The following is a 22,705-nucleotide window of genomic DNA, read 5'->3' on the forward strand; positions in this document are numbered from 1 at the left end:
ATCCATTCTTAAACATTTCTGTTATACTGTATAAATTTTATTATTTCCACAATGGGCCCATATTTTTTTTTTACATATTTGACATCCCCCCCTTACTTAAAGCAAAATCTCAGCATTTAAATAAAATTGTTATTTGATTTCATTCTCTTTGTATACTGTTTCTGTTAGCATTTAGAGTATGCAGCACAAATAACAGACTGTACATAGATATATTTAGGTGATGTCACCACTGCCTACAAAAAGAAACTGCAAAAACATAATTACATATCTGCACTACTCAAAACCTGTCATCAGTCAGTTTCTTTCTACAAAGCGAACATTCAGTAAGCCGAAGTAAACAATCCAGCAGAAAGTGGTGCCTATCAAATAGAAATCTGCAAATGTGGACAGATGACCCTTTGCACTATGGTGCGCAACCCTGCTTGTCACTCTTAATATGGCAGAAGTGATGAAAGGAGCTTAGCCGCCTTCTCCAGCTCAGAGTTGGGCAGGTGGGAATTATCCTCTACAGCTGTGCTGAGCTTCAGAGGATGCAACACAACTTCAGGGAAGATCCCTGCTCCGTTCTGCAGCTCAGAGCTGGAGAAAAGGGCTTTGGTTTGCTGCTTTGCTTCGCAGCTGAGAAACTGAATGTTTCAGGGATGCCAAGCTGAATAAAATATTGGAGGGCCCAGATGAGCCCCGCCTTGCAAAATCGTTCACAAGACGCAGTGCATGCACGCCATTTGAATAATAACAATAATAATAATAGTAAGGTAAAGGGACCCCTCACCATTAGGTCCAGTTGTGACCGACTCTGGGGTTGCGCACTCATCTCACTTTATTGGCCAAGGGAGCCAGCGAACAGCTTCCGGGTCATGTGGCCAGCATGACTAAGCCGCTTCTGCCGAACCAGAGCAGCACACGGAAACGCCGTTTACCTTTCCGCCCTGCCGGAGCGGTACCTATTTATCTACTTGCACTTTGACATGTTTTTGAACTGCTAGGTTGGCAGGAGCAGGGACCGAGCAACGGAAGCTCACCCCGTTGCGGGGATTCGAACCGCCAACCTTCTGATCGGCAAGCCCTAGGCTCTGTGGTTTAACCCACAGCGCCACCCACGTCCCTGCAATAACAACAACAACAACATATTATTTATACCCCACCCATCTGACTGGGTTTCCCTAGCCACTCTGGGCAGCTTCCAGCAGAACACCAAAATACAATAACCTATTAAACATTAAAAGCTTCCCTAAATAATGCCCATCAACTTTGGGGGGGACCCAGCCCCCTCAAATATTTTATGGGGGGGGAGAGATCTTAGTCCCTAGGAGTTGGCTCCTATGCAGTGCTTCAGCAATACAAAGTCTAAATAACTTGTTTTTGTCCAGCTTTGACATTCATACAGTATTTTTCTTACACTGAAGTTGAGATACATATTTGTGCAAGTAGGCAGCAAATGGCAGGACACAGATGCTTACGGTACTGTGATACTGTTGCCGTTTTTTCAGTGCCAGCGATTTTCAGAAGCAGACATGTCCCTTTTGGCACGCTATAATGATTTTGCCTGCTACTTTTAGTGGGCTTGGAATTATTTTTATGTTTTCCTCTGGCAAAACAATAGAACCTTGACTCATGCAATGGCAATTATACTGGGACAGATGATGAAGAAGAATCAGACCTTTATAACTTGCCTAATTAATTTATAGAATCTACTAAATTAATTAGGAGAACTGCTGGTTATTTATTTATTTAGAGATTTTGATGCTGCCCTTCACAAAAAAAATAATAATGTTCAGACAGTGATTTATAAAACACTGCCACCTGATGGCTACCACTTTAAAACAACTTTACACTGATTCTTGAGGTCTCATGCTGTGATTCAACATGGCACTGGTTCCACTTCAGAACTCTCAGTCTGATTTTACAACACATATTTTTTTAATTCCAATTTTAATGGGGTATCTTTATTTGTATGATGGGTAAATATTTTTTCCCCTCCACCCTTTTGTAATTAAAGTACTGTAATGAAAATATATTTAGAATCCGCCTCCGACCTACAAATTTAGTTGCTGAAATTCATCTACCAAGAATTAAAAGGAAAGGCCTGTACTAAGATCTTCAACCTAATATTTCAGTTACTAGTGAAATATGAAAATAATTAAAACCTAGTAAAGCTTACTGAGGAATTTTATGATGCAGCATATTTTATCTTTTAATTGCTTGTTTTCTGCTGTAGTATGCAAATTAGCAGTGCCTGCAAATCAGCACTGGGGACTTGTAGGACTTGCAGTGAACTGTTCAAAGCAGATAGGTTGTACTTAAGGAGGCCAATAGAGATAATGGCAATCTTTATGAACTGTCACGTGGCTTGAATCTTTCAAAGGTGGAAAATGTAATGCTTGTCAGGTACACTTGCTTCTTCAGTGAAGCATGCTTTTACAATGGTGCTACAAAGCATACTACAAATTTGGGCCTCTTGAAATGTACCCCTCCTTTCCCAGTGTTTGTCTAATTGGAAACAGCCTACAAATGGAAAAGAGGCTCTGTGAGTATTAAAACTAACAATAAACAGAGAACTGGTATATTTCTAGTTCTAATCCTTTTTTAGCATCTTATTTATTTTAATACATTTTTATCCTGTCCTTCCCTCAACAAACTCGGGGGGGCTATTTGATTCTCTACCTATCCATTTTATCCTTGGAACAATCATATGAGATATGTTAGGCTGCATTCACTGATGGGTGGTAGAGCCAAAGTCTGCTAGGTCTACTAGGGAACTCACTCACTCAGCCAATGCCTACAGAAATCAGCTGGTGGGTGGTAAAAGCTGAAGTCTCAGGTGTTTCCTAGTCTGTCCCATCCTGGTCCCTGGGATGCATAATTTACCCCTACTCCCATGGGGCCAGGAGGAGTTTGGAAGAGCTTGTTTTTGTTTTCATTTAACTGTGGTTTGTTGTACTGTCTAGTACAGGGGTGTCAAACTCAAATTCATCGGGGGCCGCATCAGCAGTTTGGTCACCCTCAAAGGGCCGGTTGTATCTGTAGGATGGCATGCGCTCAATATAAAAACAAGTGGAGGTTTCCTGAATGCATGTAAAGTGGAGGTTTCCTGTGTAGAACGGCCGGCACCGCTAGAGGGCAGATGTTCTCTGGCTTGTAGGCTGCCGCGCATGCGCTGAAGAGGCGGCTTTCTTGTGCCAAAAAAAAAAAGCGAGAATAAAAGGTGAAGGCTGGCGGCCGGCGGCGGCTACACGGGCCACATGACGAGGTCTGGCGGGCCGGATTCGGCCCGCGGACCTTGTGTTTGACACCCGTGGTCTAGTACAACCAACTGTGGTTATACTATGGGTAATTTTCATTCAATTATCTTCAAACCATGGTTCATCAAGCTGGTCTGTTTAAAGTAACCATAGGTAGTGTTACCCATAGTTCCTAGTTTGCTCTGCAGATGGAGTCCATTTATAAGTTTTCTAATCTGCACCTTCTGCAAAATTACAGATATACATTTAATCATTGCTTACATTGCTCATAATTGCTGGTACTCCATTTACCACTTTATCAATAGGGTCTTTTGTGCATGGTGGAGTTGCTACTCCAAAATGATGTACAGTACTAACTCTTTCATTATATTTTAGAGGGAGAATTAGATTGGAATAGAAGTGTTGGAGTTTTAATTACTCTTCCATTATATATGAACATTTTACTATTAGTATAGTAAAGCCAGCCATACTTAATTGAAATCTTGTGTTGCAATCTAACTCAATGGAAAAAATAATAATTAATTTTGGTAGGTGGTTGTGAGGCTTCATGAATTCCTATCTCCTTCAGTGCAACTAATGCATGGCCACTCAATCCCACTGTATTCAATAGGACTTACTCCTAGGTAAGCAAATATAAGATTGCAGGCTTGGGTGTTTGGTCATTGAGCTTGTGCAGAGAAACCCACACTCCCTCCCACAGCTTCAACTTTGGCACTGGAGAGCTCAGTGAAACTCTGGCAATAACCTCTGTCTTTTTTCATCTCCTCCAGCTGCAAGGTGTGCTTAGATTAGCTACCTCCTGTCTTCCTTCCTGAGCTAGAGTAAAAGACTGGGGGTTGTTCTGGTGGTGGGAAGCAGAAGTGTTTTGTTTTCGCAGCGCCAAAACAAGCCTTCCAAGCCATCCACTTTGAAGACAACAAAATAAGACTTATGCAGTGTAACGACTTTGCTTAGACAGCTTCTTTTCTCTATGGCATAAAGCAGCTGTCCTGTGCATTTCAGTCGCTCATGAATCTAGGAATTCACATAATGGTGAGATATTGTTAGAATAATAACAAAGAATAATTGTTAGAATAATAACAAAGGCAAGAATACACACAGAGTTCGCAGGTGGCATTTATAAGCAACAACAACAAATCAATTTTTTTAAAGCATGGGAGGCCAGCAATTTTTTTGTAATAATAATAATAATAATAATAATAATAATAATAATAATAATAATAATATTTATTTATTTATACCCAGCCCATCTGGCTGGGCTTCCCCAGCCACTCTGGGCGGCTTCCAAAAAAAATATTAAAATACTGTAATACATCAAACATTAAAAGCTTCCGTAATCAGGGCTGTCTTCAGATGTCTTCTAAAAGTCTGGTAGTTGTTGTTCTCTTTGACATCTGGTGGAAGGGCGTTCCACAGGGCGGGTGCCACTACCGAGAAGGCCCTCTGCCTGGTTCCCTGTAACTTGGCTTCTCGCAGGGAGGGAACCACCAGAAGGCCCTCGGTGCTGGACCTCAGTGTCCGGGCAGAACGATGGGGGAGGAGACGCTCCTTCAGATATACTGGACCGAGGCCGTTTAGGGCTTTAAAGGTCAGCACTAACACATTGAATTGTGCTCGGAAACGTACTGGGAGCCAATAGGTCTTTCAAGACTGGTGTTATATGGTCTTGGCGGCCGCTCCCAGTCACCAGTCTAGCTGCAACATTCTGGATTAGTTGTAGTTTCCGGGTTACCTTCAAAGGTAGCCCACGTAGAGTGCGTTGCAGTAGTCCAAGCGGGAGATAACCAGAGCATGCACCACTCTGGTGAGGCAGTCCGCAGGCAGATAGGGTCTCAGCCTACATACCAGATGGAGCTGGTAAACAGCTGCCCTGGGCACAGGTTTGACCTGTGCCTCCATGGACAGCTGTGAGTCCAAAATGACTCCCAGGCTGCGCACCTGGTCCTTCAGGGGCACAGTTACCCCATTCAGGACCAGGGAATCCTCCACACCTGCCCGCCTCCTGTCCCCCAAAAACAGTACTTCTGTCTTGTCAGGATTCAACCTCAATCTGTTAGCCGCCATCCATCCTCCAACCGCCTCCAGACACTCACACAGGACCTTCACCGCCTTCACTGGTTCTGATTTAAAAGAGAGGTAGAGCTGGGTATCATCCTCATACTGATGAACACCCAGCCCAAACCCCCTGATGATCTCTCCCAGTGGTTGCATGTAAATGTTGAAAAGCATGGGGGAGAGGACAGAACCCTGAGGCACCCCACAAGTGAGAGCCCAGGGGTCTGAACACTCATCCCCCCCCACCACTTTCTGGACACGGCCCAGGAGGAAGGAGCGGAACCACTGTATGACAGTGCCCCCAGCTCCCAGCCCCTCTAGACGGTCCAGAAGGATGTTATGGTCGATGGTATCAAACGCCGCTGAGAGATGCAGCAGAACTAGGAAACAGCTCTCACCTTTGTCCCTAGCCCGCCGGAGATCACTGACCAGTGCGACCAAGGCAGTTTCAGTCCCAGTTCAGTTATTGCTTATACATGCCACATATGAACTCTGTATGTATTCTTGCCCGATCTTTGTCATGAATTGGAGTTGTGCACTACTTCTTTGGTTCCAGTACTCCAATTCATTCCCTAACCCCCATCCCCACATTTTCCTCCCCTACTCCAACACTGAGTCAACATTCTGTTCCCACTGAGCATGCACAGTCCTCATTGGGCTGTTTTGGGTTTGTCTACATTTTGTTTTTGTTCTTTTAAATATGGGTGTGTGTGGGGGGGGAACAAATGCCTAAATCCAGCTACATTTAAATCTTAGTTTTCTCCACTGATTTCGAGAGGCAGCTCTCTTCTGTCACAGGGACATTTAAAAAACAGCTCTCTGTGTCAACCAGTACATGAAGCTGCAACAGAGCTCAGTTGGTACAGCATGAGACTCTTAATCTCAGTCACGGGTCCGAGCCCCATATTGGGCTTAAGATTCCTGCATTCCGGGGAGTTGCAATAAATGACCCTTGTTGTCCCTTCCAGCTCTACAATTCTATGATTCTGTGTCAAATTTTATGGTATAAAGGTTCTCTTAATCATTCTAATACCTGTGTCCCTTCCTCTTTTATCGTTTCCCCCCATTCCACTACCCTTAAAATGTACAATTTCTCCCTCTTGGTCAGCCAGCACTTGGTGTCCATTGTGCTGTTTTGGGGGCACCGCCCCTTAAGAGGTTTTCCCTAAATAATTTTGTATTTACAAGAGTATTGGCCTAAAAATAATAACACAAACTAATATTGAGTACAGAAAATTATCTAATGTTATTCACAACATAGCACTTAATATTACTTACACAATTTCATATTTAGGAAAAGATAGAAGACTAACGTGACCTCTTTGTGTATTCCTTTTGATGAAGAAATGCTTAGCAGTCTAGGTGTTATTATTATTACAATAATTTTTAAATCATGCTTCTTGTACATTCACTGATGGACAAAATAACAGTGCCCCAGCTGTGCTTTATTATTCTTCAAAGTGCTCTCCCCAACTTTTATTATCTTGATGGGTCAAAGTGCTGCCTTTGTCTAAAAGGCTATCTTGGAATGCCACATCCACTTTCTTGAGGGCCAAAACAGACACAATGTGGGAGATTTGTGATTATAATACCCTGCATCTGAAAAATAAATTAATAGCAACTGGAGGGAGAAGAATTAGATTGGGATAACAGTATTGGAGTTTTATATTGCTCTTTCTGCCAAGGTGCCATTGCCTAGATTAACACGCCCCTTCAAACACACACACAATTTGCTCTATGGATAGAAAAAAACATAAATTTCTGACATGTTAATTATTCACAGAGGCATCTGGAGGGCAAAGAACATATTTTACTCTGGGAGACACTTGTAAAAGTAGTTATCATACAGGTACTTCTATGTCCCCTCCTCACATTACAAATAAAATTCTCCTTCCTTTTATTGTATTTTCAGTGAGGTGGGGTAGGGTAGGGTGGGGGGAAAGAGTTAAGCCTCTCGTTATATACGTTCTCAATTTATTATATTGAAGCATATTTATTCATGATCAGGTTTTAGAAATCAAAGGGCACAAAGCAGTGTTTTATCTGAAATCCAGAATAACTCATAATCTGGTTTTACTTTATTTTCCATTACAATGGTGAACCCTAGAACATACTGAGCAAAAACAGAGCAAAGTACTCCCAAGAAGCTACAGCAGGGATGAGGAACCTCGGGCCCTCCCAACCATCTCTTTGTGGGCCATCTCTTTTCTCTTCCAAGCAACACCTTCTCCCCATACAACTGCCCCTGCTCTGTGCCCTCCTCAGTGGCTTTTGCCTGGCTGTAACATGTTTTTGATTTGTAATAATGCCCCTTGCTTGCCTGGAATGAGAGTTTCTGGGCCCCATTCAAGATGCTTATGCTAGTTTTTAAAGTCCTAAATGACTTAGGTTCCAAACATCTGAAAAACTGTCTCCTTCCCTGCAAACCCTCTTAGGGTGTTAAGATCAGCAGAGGGAGCCCTCTTGGTAGCTCTGTCTCTCTCTCAGAGATTTGGGGGTGGAGGTGGCCCAGGAGAGCAGCCCCAAAGTTGTGGAATTCCCTTCTCTAGAGGTGTGCCTGGCTATACACTATACAGCTTTTGGTAAATGCTCAAGATTCACCTCGATACCCCTGTTCTTTGACACCTGAGATGTGCTTTCGCGTCTCACCTCTTCCTGTTATTGTAATCTGTTTTAAATGTTTGTTTTAAATTTTAAATTGTTGTAACCTGCCCTTGGTTCCGCTGCTAAAGGGCAGGTAATAAATTTGATGATGATGTGTCTGAATTTTGTGTAGCTGGAGTGTACAGAGCAAGAGTCACACCTGCTGCTCCATCCACTTTTTGCCTGACCCTCCCTTTCACTGGCATCCTGCCCACATAAGGTTGCGCATAAGGGAATGCAGCCCTCGGACTGAAAAAAAGGTCCCCACCTTTGAGGTACGGAGTACATTTCATTCACTACTGAGTAGCAGCACACGGGGATAAGCAGGGAGACGTTCTCAGATCAGAGGGCAGTGTTCCCACACATAAAAAAGGTAAAGGGACCCCTGACCATTAGGTCCAGTCGTGACCGACTCTGGGGTTGCGGCGCTCATCTCACTTTATTGGCCGAGGGAGCTGGCGTGCAGTTTCCGGGTCATGTGGCCAGCATGACTATGGTTCTGGCGAACCAGAGCAGCGCACGGAAACACCGTTTACCTTCCTGCCAGAGCATTACCTATTTATCTACTTGCACTTTGATGTGCTTTCGAACTGCTAGGTTGGCAGGAGCAGGGACCGAGCAACGGGAGCTCACCCCGTCATGGGGATTCGAACCGCCGACCTTCTGATCGGCAAGTCCTAGGCTCTGTGGTTTAACCCACAGCACCACCCGCGTCCCTTGTTCCCACACATAGCTGAGCCCTAACATTTCTTTTCTGAGGACATAAGCACTGAGCACAATCAAATTCAAATAAGAAATATGCAAGAATGGGATAAAAAGTCCTCTCCTTACTGAAGTGAACTGTCCTTCTAAAGGATGGTTTGAGTTCAATGCTTTACAAAACGTGCTAATTCCAGTAGAGCCAATTAAATATCACAGAATAACGATATTAGGTGGAATGGCAGAATGGTAATTAACAGTACTTAATTCTTACTATGTTTAGCACTTTTCATCTTCAAAGTTTTATGCAAGCCTTAATTGCTCTCTGACACATGGATCTTGGATTTAGAGTATATTTTGGACAAAAATCACCATAAAAGCTGTCTATCAGGTATTACAAGGGATTGTTCTAGATAACTTTTGAACCACGTTTTGAATTTACTCTCCAGCAACTTCTGAGAGTTTTTATAATTATATCTGACACATTACACAGTGGCACTGTCAACATTAGATTCCAACGTATAACCTTTAACTACACTTCAACAAAAATATTCCCATTATTTATTCTTTCAAAAACTCATAATGGTTACTCTCCAACTGGCATGTGCGGCAGCCACATACAAAGCAAAACCATGTGTACAGAAGCATATCTGCACACACACATACTTCACTGTATCATCCACTAAACCAGGCATGGTCAAACTTGGTCCTCCCCCTGTTTTGGGACTACAATTCCCATCATCCCTGACCACTGGTCCTGTTAGCTAGGGATGATGGGAGTTGTAGTCCCAAAACAGCTGGAGGGCCAAGTTTGGCCATGCCTGCATTTAACAGAATACCAGCTCCTCTCCACAGTTTTAGAACTGATCTTTTTCCAGAACTACTGAAGATTCCAGAAATTAATATTTGAACCTTCTGCATGAAAAGCACATTCTGTGCCACTGAGATACAGCCCTCCCCCTAAAGACACTGTCCACTTATATGCCTGGTCTAGGATTGTGGTACAAGAGACACAGTCAGAAACTTCATATCACCTATGTGATATTTACATGTTCAGATTGTGCCCAAGCCATGATGAAAGATCAAACAGTCAAGAGCACCACTATTAAAACTTTTTACAAATCTCAACATAGTATTAAAAATAGTATTAATCTCTGAAAAGCAGGAATTACTGGAAAAGCAAAACACTTTAGTTGCTCCCAATTAGATAACTACAAAAGTGACCTATTTAATGGCCCTCTGTGTTACTCTATGTCTCTCCGTTGCAACTTTTGAACTTTAAGAAAAAAACCCTATGATTCTGGACCAAACGGCATATTAATCAGGCACTTTACTGAACTGATGCTGCTTCTTCCTTAAATCCATTCACAATGTGGCCCACAAAATATTACATTCTTAATGTAAGATATTCAAAATAGTATACATTATTTCAAGGGAAGGTTGTGCTTAACTGATGGAAATGGAAAGCATGGGAAATCATGAGGGATTCAAGATCTATTCAACAATGACAGTGTAATGTAGGAGTTGGGTAAGGGCTGACAGAAGAGAAAATAAAGTTGACTCTGGAGACTGGACTTGTAATTAAATTACCTATACATACTGGAAGGGTCCTGCAAGCATTTAAGCAGGCTGTACTCTCTTTGGGGCTTATCAGGATCTCAGAACCTTTTGAAAATTGCCCATTATATATTAAAAATATAAAAGGCTGACACATGACCTTTTTTGATTAAAAGCGTTAATGCTGGATTGCTGCTCTCAGAGGAGTCACTTTAAGGATGCAAGATTTAACAGACTTTAAGAATACGACAGGCACAAAGACATTTGAAATCTAATTAATCTCTTGACATTTGACTAAAAGTCAAAGCAGTGGACTACAAGATGGAACAGAGGACCTCACCCGTGAAGGTTGACTACTATTATCTTTCTTTCATGAGGTGTAAATGAGTTATTAAGTGTCTTCTACCAAGGTTTATTGCAGACCTAATCCTCTTTTTAATAACTGCCCATGCATTAAGGGCCTATTGTTTTCTCTTAATACAATCTTGGACGTAACAACTGCTGCAAGCTCTCATTCGTGATTTCACTAAAGGTCTTCTTCATGTATTTACAGCTGTGACAAGTCATTTCTATTGAAAGTTGCCTTTGGAAGCTTTAACACAGTAATGTGTGTAAGGTGCTTGTTTACACAATCGCTTTCCAAGCCACATGATGGTTATGACAATTTAGGTGATACTCTGGAAATTCAATTTTATTTTAGTATCCAATATTCAGCAGGTACAGCAACTCTAAAATAGAGGGACAGCCTATAATTCATGGTTTATTGTGCAGCAATTTCTGAAGATAAAAAGTAACACATTAGAGTTAACTTCTCTCCATTGCTTTAATATCAATGACACCAACAGGCGATTCCTGCATTGATTTACATCTTTCACCTTCCAAAATAACAACTGATTAAAAGATAAATACCACTATTTATTATTCGGATGAATTTGATTTCTTTTCCCTTTTTTTATTTGCATTTAAGCTGCACTGTTTTCAAAACATTTTGTTTAAAACTTTGTTTTTAAAGTATTAGTTGATTTTAAAAAGTGACTAATTAAAGTAAATTCATAGGCTTGACTCCACGTACAATGCTCATTATTATTGTTGTTATTATTGGTTTCTATTGATTTGTTGGTTTGTTTGTTGCTCGTATAGGATATTTTGTTTTTTAATGTTTGATGCTTTGTTGTGTTTTTATATATGTTGAAAGTCACCCAGAGTGGCTGGGGAAACAGTAAGATGGGTGGGATATTGAATATATATATTGTTGTTGTTGTTGTTGTATTATTATTATTATTATTATTATTATTAAGGATTGTAGGCTTGTTTATAAGGTTGCTACTTCACATGACAATCACTAAGCAAAATATCTTAACTTCTATTGTGTGCACAAAATTCAGTACAGTTTCTGGTAGAGAAACATTTCACATATGGTACAAGTGAAGTCACTGTAGCGATGGTACCAAGTACCCTTAAATAATATCCCAATTCAAAATTGCCTTTGTCAATAAGCAAGGAGTAGACAAACATTTTTTTTCTGAGTGACTGAGATTTCAATCTTATGCACACTTACTGAGAAATACCTCCCATTGAACTTAGTGCAACTTAATTCTGAGTTAATATGCTTAGAATTGTATTGCATGCAATTAAAATATATTCCAACTATCTCCATCAATCTTTTTTGTGCCAATTAGCAACATGCTTATTAATTTTTGATGCTGTTTTGGGTTCGGTGTGTTACTGTCATGCAGGCATTGTAGACTGGTAGCTTTTGTTTAATAAATTGTAAGTTATCTTACATATCTTTCTATATGATAAGAAAGCATTTATATTTTGGGCTCTGATGATATGCAATTTTATTTAAATCTCTTCAAAGGGAGTTTATTAATTAAATAATTAGATAACTAAAATTCCTAAACAGAATCACAGTGGTACTATTTAAAATGATTTCTTTTATTTTCTCCAAGTGTTTTGGTAACCTTTGACTTCTTGGCTTTGACTAATTTCAGATGAGACAGTGTGCTTTTGGACATTGCTGAATACAGTTCTCAGCGTTGATTCACAAAGTTTAAAAAAAACTTTCCCCTGTTCTTCAAACATCAAGAGTTGCTCAAGATGAAAAAAGTGCATTTTGAACAGCATGGTAAAAGCATAAAGTCCTGTGCTGCCCCCGCCCCCCCGTTATAGCTGTAAGAGCAGTTGAACAGACAAACATTAAAAGTTCAGAAAGTCAAGAAACAAGATGCATCATGCAATGTGTGTAACAGGTAAACCGGATGTCATGCTATAATGTCCTTCATCTGATGCACACAGATTCTTAGATAAAAAGAAAGAAAGAAATGCAAAAACTAACTAGGCTCTTTGATTTGCTTTTCAAATGTAGTTGCTTGGCAGCAAGACAGAGCAGCACATCAGACAAAATCTGAGGGTTAAACCAACAAAACTTTATCTAAGTAAAAAAAGAAACCAAACACTCTAGAGACATGTGAATAACATCCCTGTGAGGGTTCCACCTGGCAACCCCGAGGTCACTGGCTGAGATTGCTTTTAAACTGTTAGAATTTTTATGATGTTTTAAAACTCTTTGAGTGGGACATTATGTAGACGATGCTGTTTAAATGGGAACACAAACAGCTTCAGATACACACATTAAACTCAAGTGCAGAGAAGTCCAAAGAAAACATGGAGGAAAACTTGGGAATTGTTTTTTTTAATGGGCTATGAGTTTAGTTCTATTCATACACACCAGCCACTATTTTACACTTGACTCTTACTGGTGGATCTTGCGTTTCTAGTAAAAAGGAAAGTAGATCCCACAAGCCTAGAGTCTCTTCTCCTTAAGCTAGGGCAATTGTGGGGAATTTTTTAAAAGTTATTGACTCTGTAACTGTTGACAGCATACTAAATTCTGGAATTAAGGAGAAATCATCAGTGATGGAAGCCATTCTGAGATTGTTATTCTTCCTAAGTCACATTCTGAAGAAACATACAGTGGTACCTCGGGTTAAGTACTTAATTCATTCCGGAGGTCTGTACTTAACCTGAAACTGTTCTTAACCTGACAATGGGGCCTCCTGCTGCCGAAGCACAATTTCTGTTCTCATCCTGAAGCAAAGTTCTTAACCTGAAGCACTATTTCTGGGTTAGCGGAGTCTGTAACCTGAAGCGCATGTACCTCAAGGTACCACTGTACTGCCAAATTTTTGTGTACAATAGGTGTACAGTGAAACAGTGTTAAAATACATACCTTGCTCATAAAGTAATGTCATGTTTGCTTTCCTACAGGAAACCAGGTTATTCAAGACTGCCACTGCATTTTGCATTGTATTCCCCAGAAGTGCACCTTGATGTTCCTGCAATGAAAACGTATCTGTATAAGAATTTTCCTTCCAAGAGTACAAAAGGTTCAGTCACATTGAAAAGGAAGCCCAGTGGGTGATGAAGACTCTAGGAACACCTAATGCTGAAAATAGCTGATACTACGTACCTATCTTATATAATGTTTATTCTAGATATGCAACGGATTAACTTTGACCATAATGAAACTTGCTATTGCACATATTACAATACAAAGAATGGCAATCAAGCAAAATTCCAATATACAGTCATGAAGAAAATGTATAGATGTAATCAAATAAGATACTTGCCACCTGTAACCATTAATTTAAACAGCAGCGCTTTTAGTGTTTATTTTCTAACTGTAACAAAACTAAACAATCAAAATATACAGGAGAAGCCCAAGCCATTTTTGTAGCAGAGGACGTAAATCCAAATGGTGTCCCAATGTGATGACAAAACACAATAAACTAAATAAGTAGGCAATGTACTTCCTCCTAATGATAACTCAAAATCTGTTGCCAATCCTTAAAAAAGTATTAGATATTTTCTGTTATTTTCAATTGAAGCAAGTGCTTTGTGCTTGGATACCAGGCAATCTACAATCCAAGTTGCCTCAGGGAAAAAGGGGGGGGGGGCAAATGGGGGAATTGCTGTCAAAAGGAACAAAGGAATCTATACAGTTCACAGCCATTCCTGAACCCTTCCAGGGAGTTATCTTTATCAGGCTGTTCAAAGCTCACTCCCCAATGACTTCCTGAGGACCCCCAGGAGAGAAGAGGCTCTTGATGGTTCTCTGACAGTTTCCCCACTTTTTAGGTTCATGTATGTGTCCCACACTCAGTCTTGCCCAGTTATCTAGCATAACATTAGCAAATAGAACTTTAAAATAGTCCACCGGCAGTTTAGAACTCAACTAATTTTACTGATACTTTGAAGCGTGTATCACAACACTGACTATGACCATTTACTGATATGATTTATTTATTTAAATGTTTATACCACTGTATCAGGGACGCGGGTGGTGCTGTGGGTTAAACTACAGAGCCTAGGACTTGCCGATCGCATGGTCGGCGGTTCGAATCCCCGCAACGGGGTGAGCTCCCATTGCTTGGTCCCTGCTCCTGCCAACCTAGCAGTTCGAAAGCATGTCAAAAGTGCAAGTAGATAAATAGGTACCGCTCCGGCAGGAAGGTAAACGGCGTTTCCGTGCGCTGCTCTGGTTCTCCAGAAGCGGCTTAGTCATGCTGGCCACATGACCCGGAAGCTGTACGCCGACTCCCTCGGCCAATAAAGCGAAATGAGAGCCGCAACTCCAGAGTCGGTCACGACTGGACCTAATGGTCAGGGGTACCTTTACCTTCACCTTACCGCTGTATCATCAAGGTGTACAACACTTTATAAAACAGATCTTTACAGATCTAAAATCTGCCAAAGGAGAACAAGAGAAGAAGCTGGAAGGGGTGGTGAACATCAGAAGAAAACATAAATTTGTTACCTCTGAATATGTGTTCAGAGCTCTTGAATACCTGTGGGACAATACCTCCTATTGGAGCTCACAGACAGAGCCACCCAAACCTGCTTCCTCTGCTAGGAGAAACCACTCCCCAGGCAAAACTGGAAGTATCAGGAAACCCCTCAAAAATCAACAACATATAACACAAAACTCAGACTACTACACATTATGCATTGAACCATACATTATCATCTGTAGGCAAAGAGAAGCCCGGGAGACAAGGTATGGAAGTGAATCTAAAACACCCCCTCTACATTCCCCCATATATGGTGGCAGCAGAAGCTATAAGGATCTAGATCACCCAGCAGTATGTGAAACTCTCCTGGAACCCTGAACAAGAAGAATGCCCTTCAGAAGCCTCTCTGAACAGAAATTGACAGGTAAGAAAGTTATGCTTTCCCCAGAGGTTCTTAGAGGGAAATGAACACCATTGAGACACAGCAAGACAGTACCAATACAGGGATGGTTTGTCTAGGGACTAGGGCTGCTGCTTTGATGTATTTTAACTGCACTTTATATTAATTTGTATATTTATTTTTACTTATTTGGAAGCCCAGGTTGAAAAAGCAGGTATAAACATTTAAAATAAAAAAGGTGGGCTCCCCTTTATCACATACACAGCCCAACAAGACAATGACAACAATCCACCAACAGCATACAAATCAATATGGCTAACCTGATCCAAAACACCCACCCACCCCACTCACACACGAAAACAAAGATCACCACAGCCAATCACAAACAAACAATCACACCCTAGGCCAACCCCAACCTCTCTCACCACCAAAGGAACACAAGAGAACAACACAAACAACGCTGACACCAAACTCTACATACACTAAGCATAATAGAAACACCACCACCTGACCCCCACCCCCATCCATCTTCCCTCCCTCCACCCCCTTTCTTTTTCCTTTTTTTTTTCTTCTCCCCCTAATGCCTCAACAAATGAAACGGATTTGTAAAAATGTTACATGGGGGGGGGGGGAAATACGAGGCATTACACTTCTGTAAAACAAGAAAATCCTAAATAAAATATGTTTTTTTAAAAAGGTGAATAATCTGGCAGATTTATTTCTGAAAGCTAACCCTCATAATTGTCAAACAAAAGTATTTGTTACTTGGAAAGCATGATGGGCCCCATATGGTTGTGATCCCATCTTCTGGAAGAAAGAAGGGGTGGGAATAGTCTGAAGCCTTCACACTGAAGCTTCCCAAGAGTAGAATAGGCGACGAGTCCTAACTTGTCTCTACTAACCTCCCCTGCACTTCTTCAAGTCATAAGACAGAAACACAAGTAAAGTTAGTGAGTGTCCATCTGTGTGTCCATCAGTTGCCCACTCTGATACGCTTCTGTCTATTACCAACTGCAAATCAGAACAGGAATCAGCGTGTTTTTACATGAGTAGAATGTGTCCTTTTATTTAAAATGCATCTCTGGGTTATTTGTGGGGCATAGGAATTCGTTACCCCCCCAAGAAAAAATAAATAGTCCAGCTCACCACATGGTCTGAGGGACGGTGGACCGGCTCACGGCTGAAAAAGGTTGCTGACCCCTGCCTTAAATACTTTCAATTTGGTGTAATAAATATGTCAGTCTGTGTCCAATGCACCATATGATAAAAAGATAATAAAATCCAACTTTATAATGTATCAGTATAAAAGAGAAAAATATGTGCAGCTCTCCAATTCTTTCACAAGGTTGACAACATTTAATGATACCACACTTCTCTGAACAAAAATCAATCAACGGTTACACAGCGGTCTAATGAAATAATGTTGTATAGATGCTGTTTAAAATATTAAGATTGCATAAACAGCCCTGTCTCAAAGTAGACATGGCGTAGTGCTATTTATACTTGCTCCATCAGTGCCTGCTGTGTATGGTTTAGACCAATACGCCATGGAGAGAAACATAGTTTTATTCTACCAGTGCACAATGAAGCATGTTTGTGGACACTGAGCCAGCAGTGGAGTGCTGAAAACAACCTGGAACAACACAAAAAGTCTGAGGAAAGTGGCAACTGAGCCACCGCATGAAATCTGAGATGACACAGTACTGTGAAAGTACCGCCACATCAGTTTCTGCATGTCTGAATCGGCCCTAAGTATCATGAAGTCACAGGTATTTCTCATATGTACATATAGAGTTGCTTGTGGCTGTTACATTGGATTCTAAGGCTTGTGTAGAAAGTATTTAAGTTCTACACAATCCATCAATGAGCAAAGCTGATCTAATTTGTGTGTACGACACCACAGACTGTGGACATTTAATGAACAGTGCTCTTGACAGCTTTAATAAAACATAGCATTTGCCAGCAGAGATAATTAGAACTGAAGCAGCAAAATTCTAGTGTTTGGCAACACAGATGAAACAACTTCATTAAAATGTACAGCTTCAGCAAATGAAAGGCAAGAAAGCACTGGACCCTGAAGAATCAGCCTTCTCAAAACTAATTGCTTCAGTGCTTCAACAGGCCAGCTATGAAATACCAAGGGTATAACAAGGAAAGAGAAATAAATAAATAAATTGGAATTCAGGAGAGAAAACCCCCCCACCAAAACTAATACTTTTTAGGGCACTAGCCTTTTTATTTACATTTTAAGCAGCACAGAATGATGGAATAAATTATTTTTAAGATTTTGAAACAAATAGGGATCCCCGCCCCAGGAAACCTAGCTATGTAGTCCACATTAATGAATCAGATCTTAACTTTTGTTAGTACTATTGAGTTTTGAAACAATTTAAGCTCCTAAGAGAAGAGATTCGCATTTATCTTTCAACTTTGACAGATCAGTACACACTGTAAGGGTTAATTTCAGGTATATAATTTAACTAAATCATAGGGTGCCATGACATTTCGCACAGTAATGTTATTCCACTTAATGAAATTACACTGGTTAAATTGCAGTTACTAGGGGCATCTCTCTCTCTCTGAGCTTCTACATGACCTTTGTTGGCAAACAAGATAATTATTGGGAGTGTGTGTGTGTGGGGGGGGGGTGAAGTCCTCATATCGTCTTCTACAGATACAGTAATCTAGAAATGATGTGGGGTGGTGGTTTTGTCTTACATATTAAAAGGTTGTTTGCTGCAGCATTTGTGTGAAAACTAATAAAGCAAGCATCAATGTCTCTACTGGTTGTCTATGGAAAAAATAAGCAGCAGCAATGTTTTATGCTGAATTTGGTATACGTTATTCCTACCAGCAAAGGGATGCGGGTGGCGCTGTGGGTAAAACCTCAGCGACTAGGACTTGCCGATCGCATGGTCGGCGGTTCGAATCCCTGCGGCGGGGTGCGCTCCCGTTGCTCGGTCCCAGCGTCTGCCAACCTAGCAGTTCCAAAGCACCCCCGGGTGCAAGTAGATAAATAGGGACCGCTTACTAGCGGAAGGTAAACGGCGTTTCCGTGTGCTGCACTGGCTTGCCAGAGCAGCTTCGTCACACTGGCCACGTGACCCGGAAGTGTCTTCGGACAGCGCTGGCTCCCGGCCTCTAGAGTGAGATGAGCGCACAACCCTAGAGTCTGTCAAGACTGGCCCGTACCGGCAGGGGTACCTTTACCTTTACCTTATTCCTACCAGCACCCAGAAAGCCAAAATCACAGTCTAAAGATAGGTGGTTATTCTATTGTATAAATTTTTATTTGTATTATTTATATATGTTATTTATATATTATATATTTTATATCAATGTAATAAATTAATATTATATTTTTAATTAAAATTGTAGAATGAATCTACATTTGGTTTGTGACAAAGGGCTAAAACGTCACTTCCATGACTAATTATCTTTTTCTCCCCAGTAATGTAGAAGACTTCAGACTCTTGTTTTATTGCAGGTGTCTTCTTCTTCCCAAAATCCGCTCTGGAGGGTTAGGGGGAGGAGAGGGGAGATAGTTCCGTCTGGCAAGTAGAAATACTTGTGCTGATGGAACTACCATATTAGTGCAATGTTGAATTCCACCAATAGTTTCTAGCAAAGTCTGAGAAATAAATTATTTTGTAGCCATGATGAAAGAGAGTAATGCAACTGTATGTTAGTTTGCCCACAGTGAAATAGAATCATAGAACTGGATTCCAAAACTGTATTGTTTATTATTGTTTTTGATTTTATGATGCAAGTTAATACTGGGGAAAGAGAGTGCAGATGGTTACTTCACATCATAAGGGATTTATAAATGTTTGATTTCAACAATGTGATTATATAATTGATCAGTAATGGAAATACTTAACTAGGCCTACATCATGTGGAAAGGCTCTGGTCCTCTGCTAAGATGTAAGCAATGAAGCATGAGGTAGTAAAGTTACTCACCACTGGAAACCTACAACCATGTTACAAACTCATGGGCAACTTAGCAGGAACATCTGTTAGAAATCAGAGGATTTGGAGTCAAGTGCAACATGGATCTTATAAATTGGCAAGGTAACTTCCATTTCAAATTCCATTCCAAAAAAAAGAATAAGTAAAAAGTAGAGACATCACCTTGCCAACAAAGGTCCATATAGTTAAAGCTATGGTCTTCCCAGTAGTGATGTATGGAAGTGAGAGCTGGACCATAAAGAAGGCTGATCACTGAAGAATTGATGCTTTTGAATTATGGTGCTGGAGGAGACTCTTGAGAGTCCCATGGATTGCAAGAAGATAAAACCTATCCATTCTGAAGGAAATCAGCCCTGAGTGCTCACTGGAAGGACAGATCCTGAAGCTGAGGCTCCAATACTTTGGCCACCTCATGTGAAGAGAAGACTCCCTGGAAAAGACCCTGATGTTGGGAAAGATGGAGGGCACAAGGAGAAGGGGACAACAGAGGACGAGATGGTTGGATAGTGTTCTCGAAGCTACCAACATGAGTCTGACCAAAGTGCGGGAGGCAGTGGAAGACAGAAGTGCCTGGCGTGCTCTGGTCCATGGGATCACGAAGAGTCGGACACGGCTAAACGACTAAACAACAACAAAAACTTCCATTTTCTAAAGTTATATACTCAATAGCTATTGCAAATCAGTAAAACAAGTAAGGAATCAATGCAAGTAATTGGCTTTTGTTCGGGAGTAGACAACAATATTTGCTTTGATTACTTGGGAAGCACGGTAAGCCAGATCTAATTTGAGAGAAAATGTGCACTGGTGATTGAGACTCCCCTTGCTAATGAAACAAACCACCACCTGAAGCCTTCACACAAATGTTGAACTTCGTGTTATTCCATGAAATTCGTTTTCCCTATAAGCATTTGTTTATATAAACAGATGATTGCACTTAAGGATGTTTTCAACTTAAGACCTGCAACCATGTTTTCAAGAGGACATATCAATATTGCATTATTAGTCATTTTTATTTCCAGCACAACATGTATTTCAGTGCCTCATGGAAAAGTAACTCCGTGAGACTGGTAAAGAGCCTAAATTAGGTGTAAGGAATGATAATGCACCTTAATGATTGTGATAGCATGAAAATTAAATCTAATCATGTTCCATTAAGCATGCTCTCACTTCCATTTTTACAAAATTATTTTATTATGCTTCCTCTACTGTCTATTGAAATAAGCTTTTACAGCAATTTAATTTTCTACTATAAACAACCCTCATTTTTCACAATGCATCCCCCTGAGATTAGAGAAGGATAATTTAAATTTCTCCAGTCTTGCAGCTATACTAAGGTAACAATTTGCAGAGGCGAAGATTTTGTTTTCCTATTTGCAGTAGAGATCATTAAGATATAATTAGACTCTTATTCATGAGTATGAGCATCCTTGCTATGGAGATGTCAGTCATCCAATCAGCGTCCTCTGCACCTGTGTCGAATATGAAGGGCAGCAAGAATAATCCCCACTTCAGTCTCAGGGGAGTTCTGCATTAAATGAACTGCACTAGACATCTCTTTCTCCCTCTTTTGTTATTAATGGAATCTTATTCATGCCTCCAGTGTTTTCTCAGACTCCATTATTATCGATCAAAATTGCTAGACTATTTGCTTTCAGCAATATGCTGCTGCACTGCTACCCAGATGTGAGTCCTAACGACAACTACGTGTGGTGAATTTTAATCACACCCTGTCTGAAACTGATCACAAGCAACTTATGCTATACAGAAAAAGGCAAACCAGTCTACTTACAAAATAACCCGTGGCTCTTTCAGAAACAGTATAAATATATGTAGGTTTTGTTTTTAAAACTCAAAACTAACCCCCCCCCCCACAAAAAAGTTCTAGATTTAAAATGTATGACTTTAATTTGAATTTAAACCAGCATTTTAATACTTTTGCTACTATGCTGAGGGAAAATAATGGTAAAAATAATGTAATAGAACTTTCATTCCTGAAGCCAGAGGTTTGGATCCAATGCTATCCGAGTGTGAGAAAAAAGCCACATCTGCTTGTGCAAGCAGGAGATTGCCCATTTCTTTTGATTTGTCCCCCAGTTGCCTGTCACAGCTGGGGCCTGAACAGTAGAGATGTTGCAGGAGAAAGAAGAATGGGATATGCCAGTAGCTAGCCCAGAAGTGCAAGTCAGAAGAACCTCAGGGCTAACCAGGAGGGAGGATCAAGAAGCAAGTGGAAAGTCAGGACTGAAGAGCAAGTCAAAACTTAAGGACAAACAAGGAGACAGAAGACGAGTAAGGGAACTACTACAGAAAAGATCAATTATCTTGTTACTATCCTCTAGGCCTGTTTCAGAAATGGCAGACAGAAAAGGGCTTCCAGTGATGATCTCAGGGTTCAGTCAGGCTCATATGGTAAAAGGTGGTCGTTTAGCCATAGGTGTCCTGAGCCATATAAGGCTTTAAAGATCTGAGCTGGGCCCAGAAACAAACTTGCAGCTTCTGCAGTCAAGCCAACACTTCCAGAAATCTATTTTACAATGAATTTATGTTTGAAGATGATGGTGGAGGATACTCCTAACCTCTGAGATGATGCTTCCCTCAAAAAACCTGTTACCACAGTGCTCAACACTCATCTATCTGTGATGTTTCTCCACTGGTTGATAAAATGTAGTACCCCGGTCACCACCGCATTCTCACATATTTACAGATTGATAGCAAGCTGTGATGTGTTTTCCTGACCCCTCTGAGAATGCAGGATTTTGAGAAGATCAGGGCAAGAGTCTTCTAGCTGCCCTGCCCTGACTATCTCATCTTGGCCTGTAACCCAAATACTTTCGAGACTTGGAAAAGGGACATGGAAGGGAAAGTGGACTGGTTCCATTTCCCCTGGCATTCCTCTCTCCTGGCAGCGGAAAGAGCTTTCTTCTCATCCTGTGTTTCCACAAGATGTTCTCCCAGTGGTTCTTCAAATAGTTTGACACCTGAAAAGGGAAGGATGGTCACCAGGTGCCTGGGATCCACCTTCCACTCCCACAACCAATTGTCCCAACATGCCAAAGTGGTAGCAGCCATAGATAGACCTGGCCTTGAACTGCAGAGTATCCAGAGGCGCAACAGGCATAAGGGCTGACATATGAAAGGCTTTCATAAGTCCATCCTTAATTGATTTACGGATATCCTGCTGTGATCTCAACCCCTCGGCTCACATATATCTGGCCCTAGCAAAGACTGAAGCGGTGACTGAAGACTTGAAGGCATCAGCCTCAAAATTCCTGCACAATGTGCCCACCACTAATTTATCATAGGAATCATTTGCACCCCTCTTTCCCCCTCATAAGGAGTGACAGCAG

The 22,705-nt window shown here is 41.0% G+C and overlaps 1 protein-coding gene across 8 annotated transcripts in view; it reads right to left on the reverse strand.

Moving 5' to 3' along the window:
- The window catches only part of ULK4 (unc-51 like kinase 4), a 173,840-nt gene that overhangs the window by 72,537 nt on the left and 78,598 nt on the right, over nt 1-22,705 (reverse strand). For all 8 annotated transcript variants that reach the window (XR_008332893.1, XM_053409500.1, XM_053409502.1 and 5 more), the window contains one exon: nt 13,429-13,534. Coding sequence is in view for 7 of the 8 variants with exons in the window: in XM_053409500.1 (XP_053265475.1) it covers nt 13,429-13,534 (106 nt within the window). In the remaining variant the exon portion in view is untranslated. The remainder of the gene's footprint in view (nt 1-13,428; nt 13,535-22,705) is intronic.

This window comes from Podarcis raffonei, chromosome 12, assembly GCF_027172205.1.
Source record: "Podarcis raffonei isolate rPodRaf1 chromosome 12, rPodRaf1.pri, whole genome shotgun sequence".
In the NCBI taxonomy this organism is placed as follows: Eukaryota; Metazoa; Chordata; class Lepidosauria; order Squamata; family Lacertidae; genus Podarcis; species Podarcis raffonei.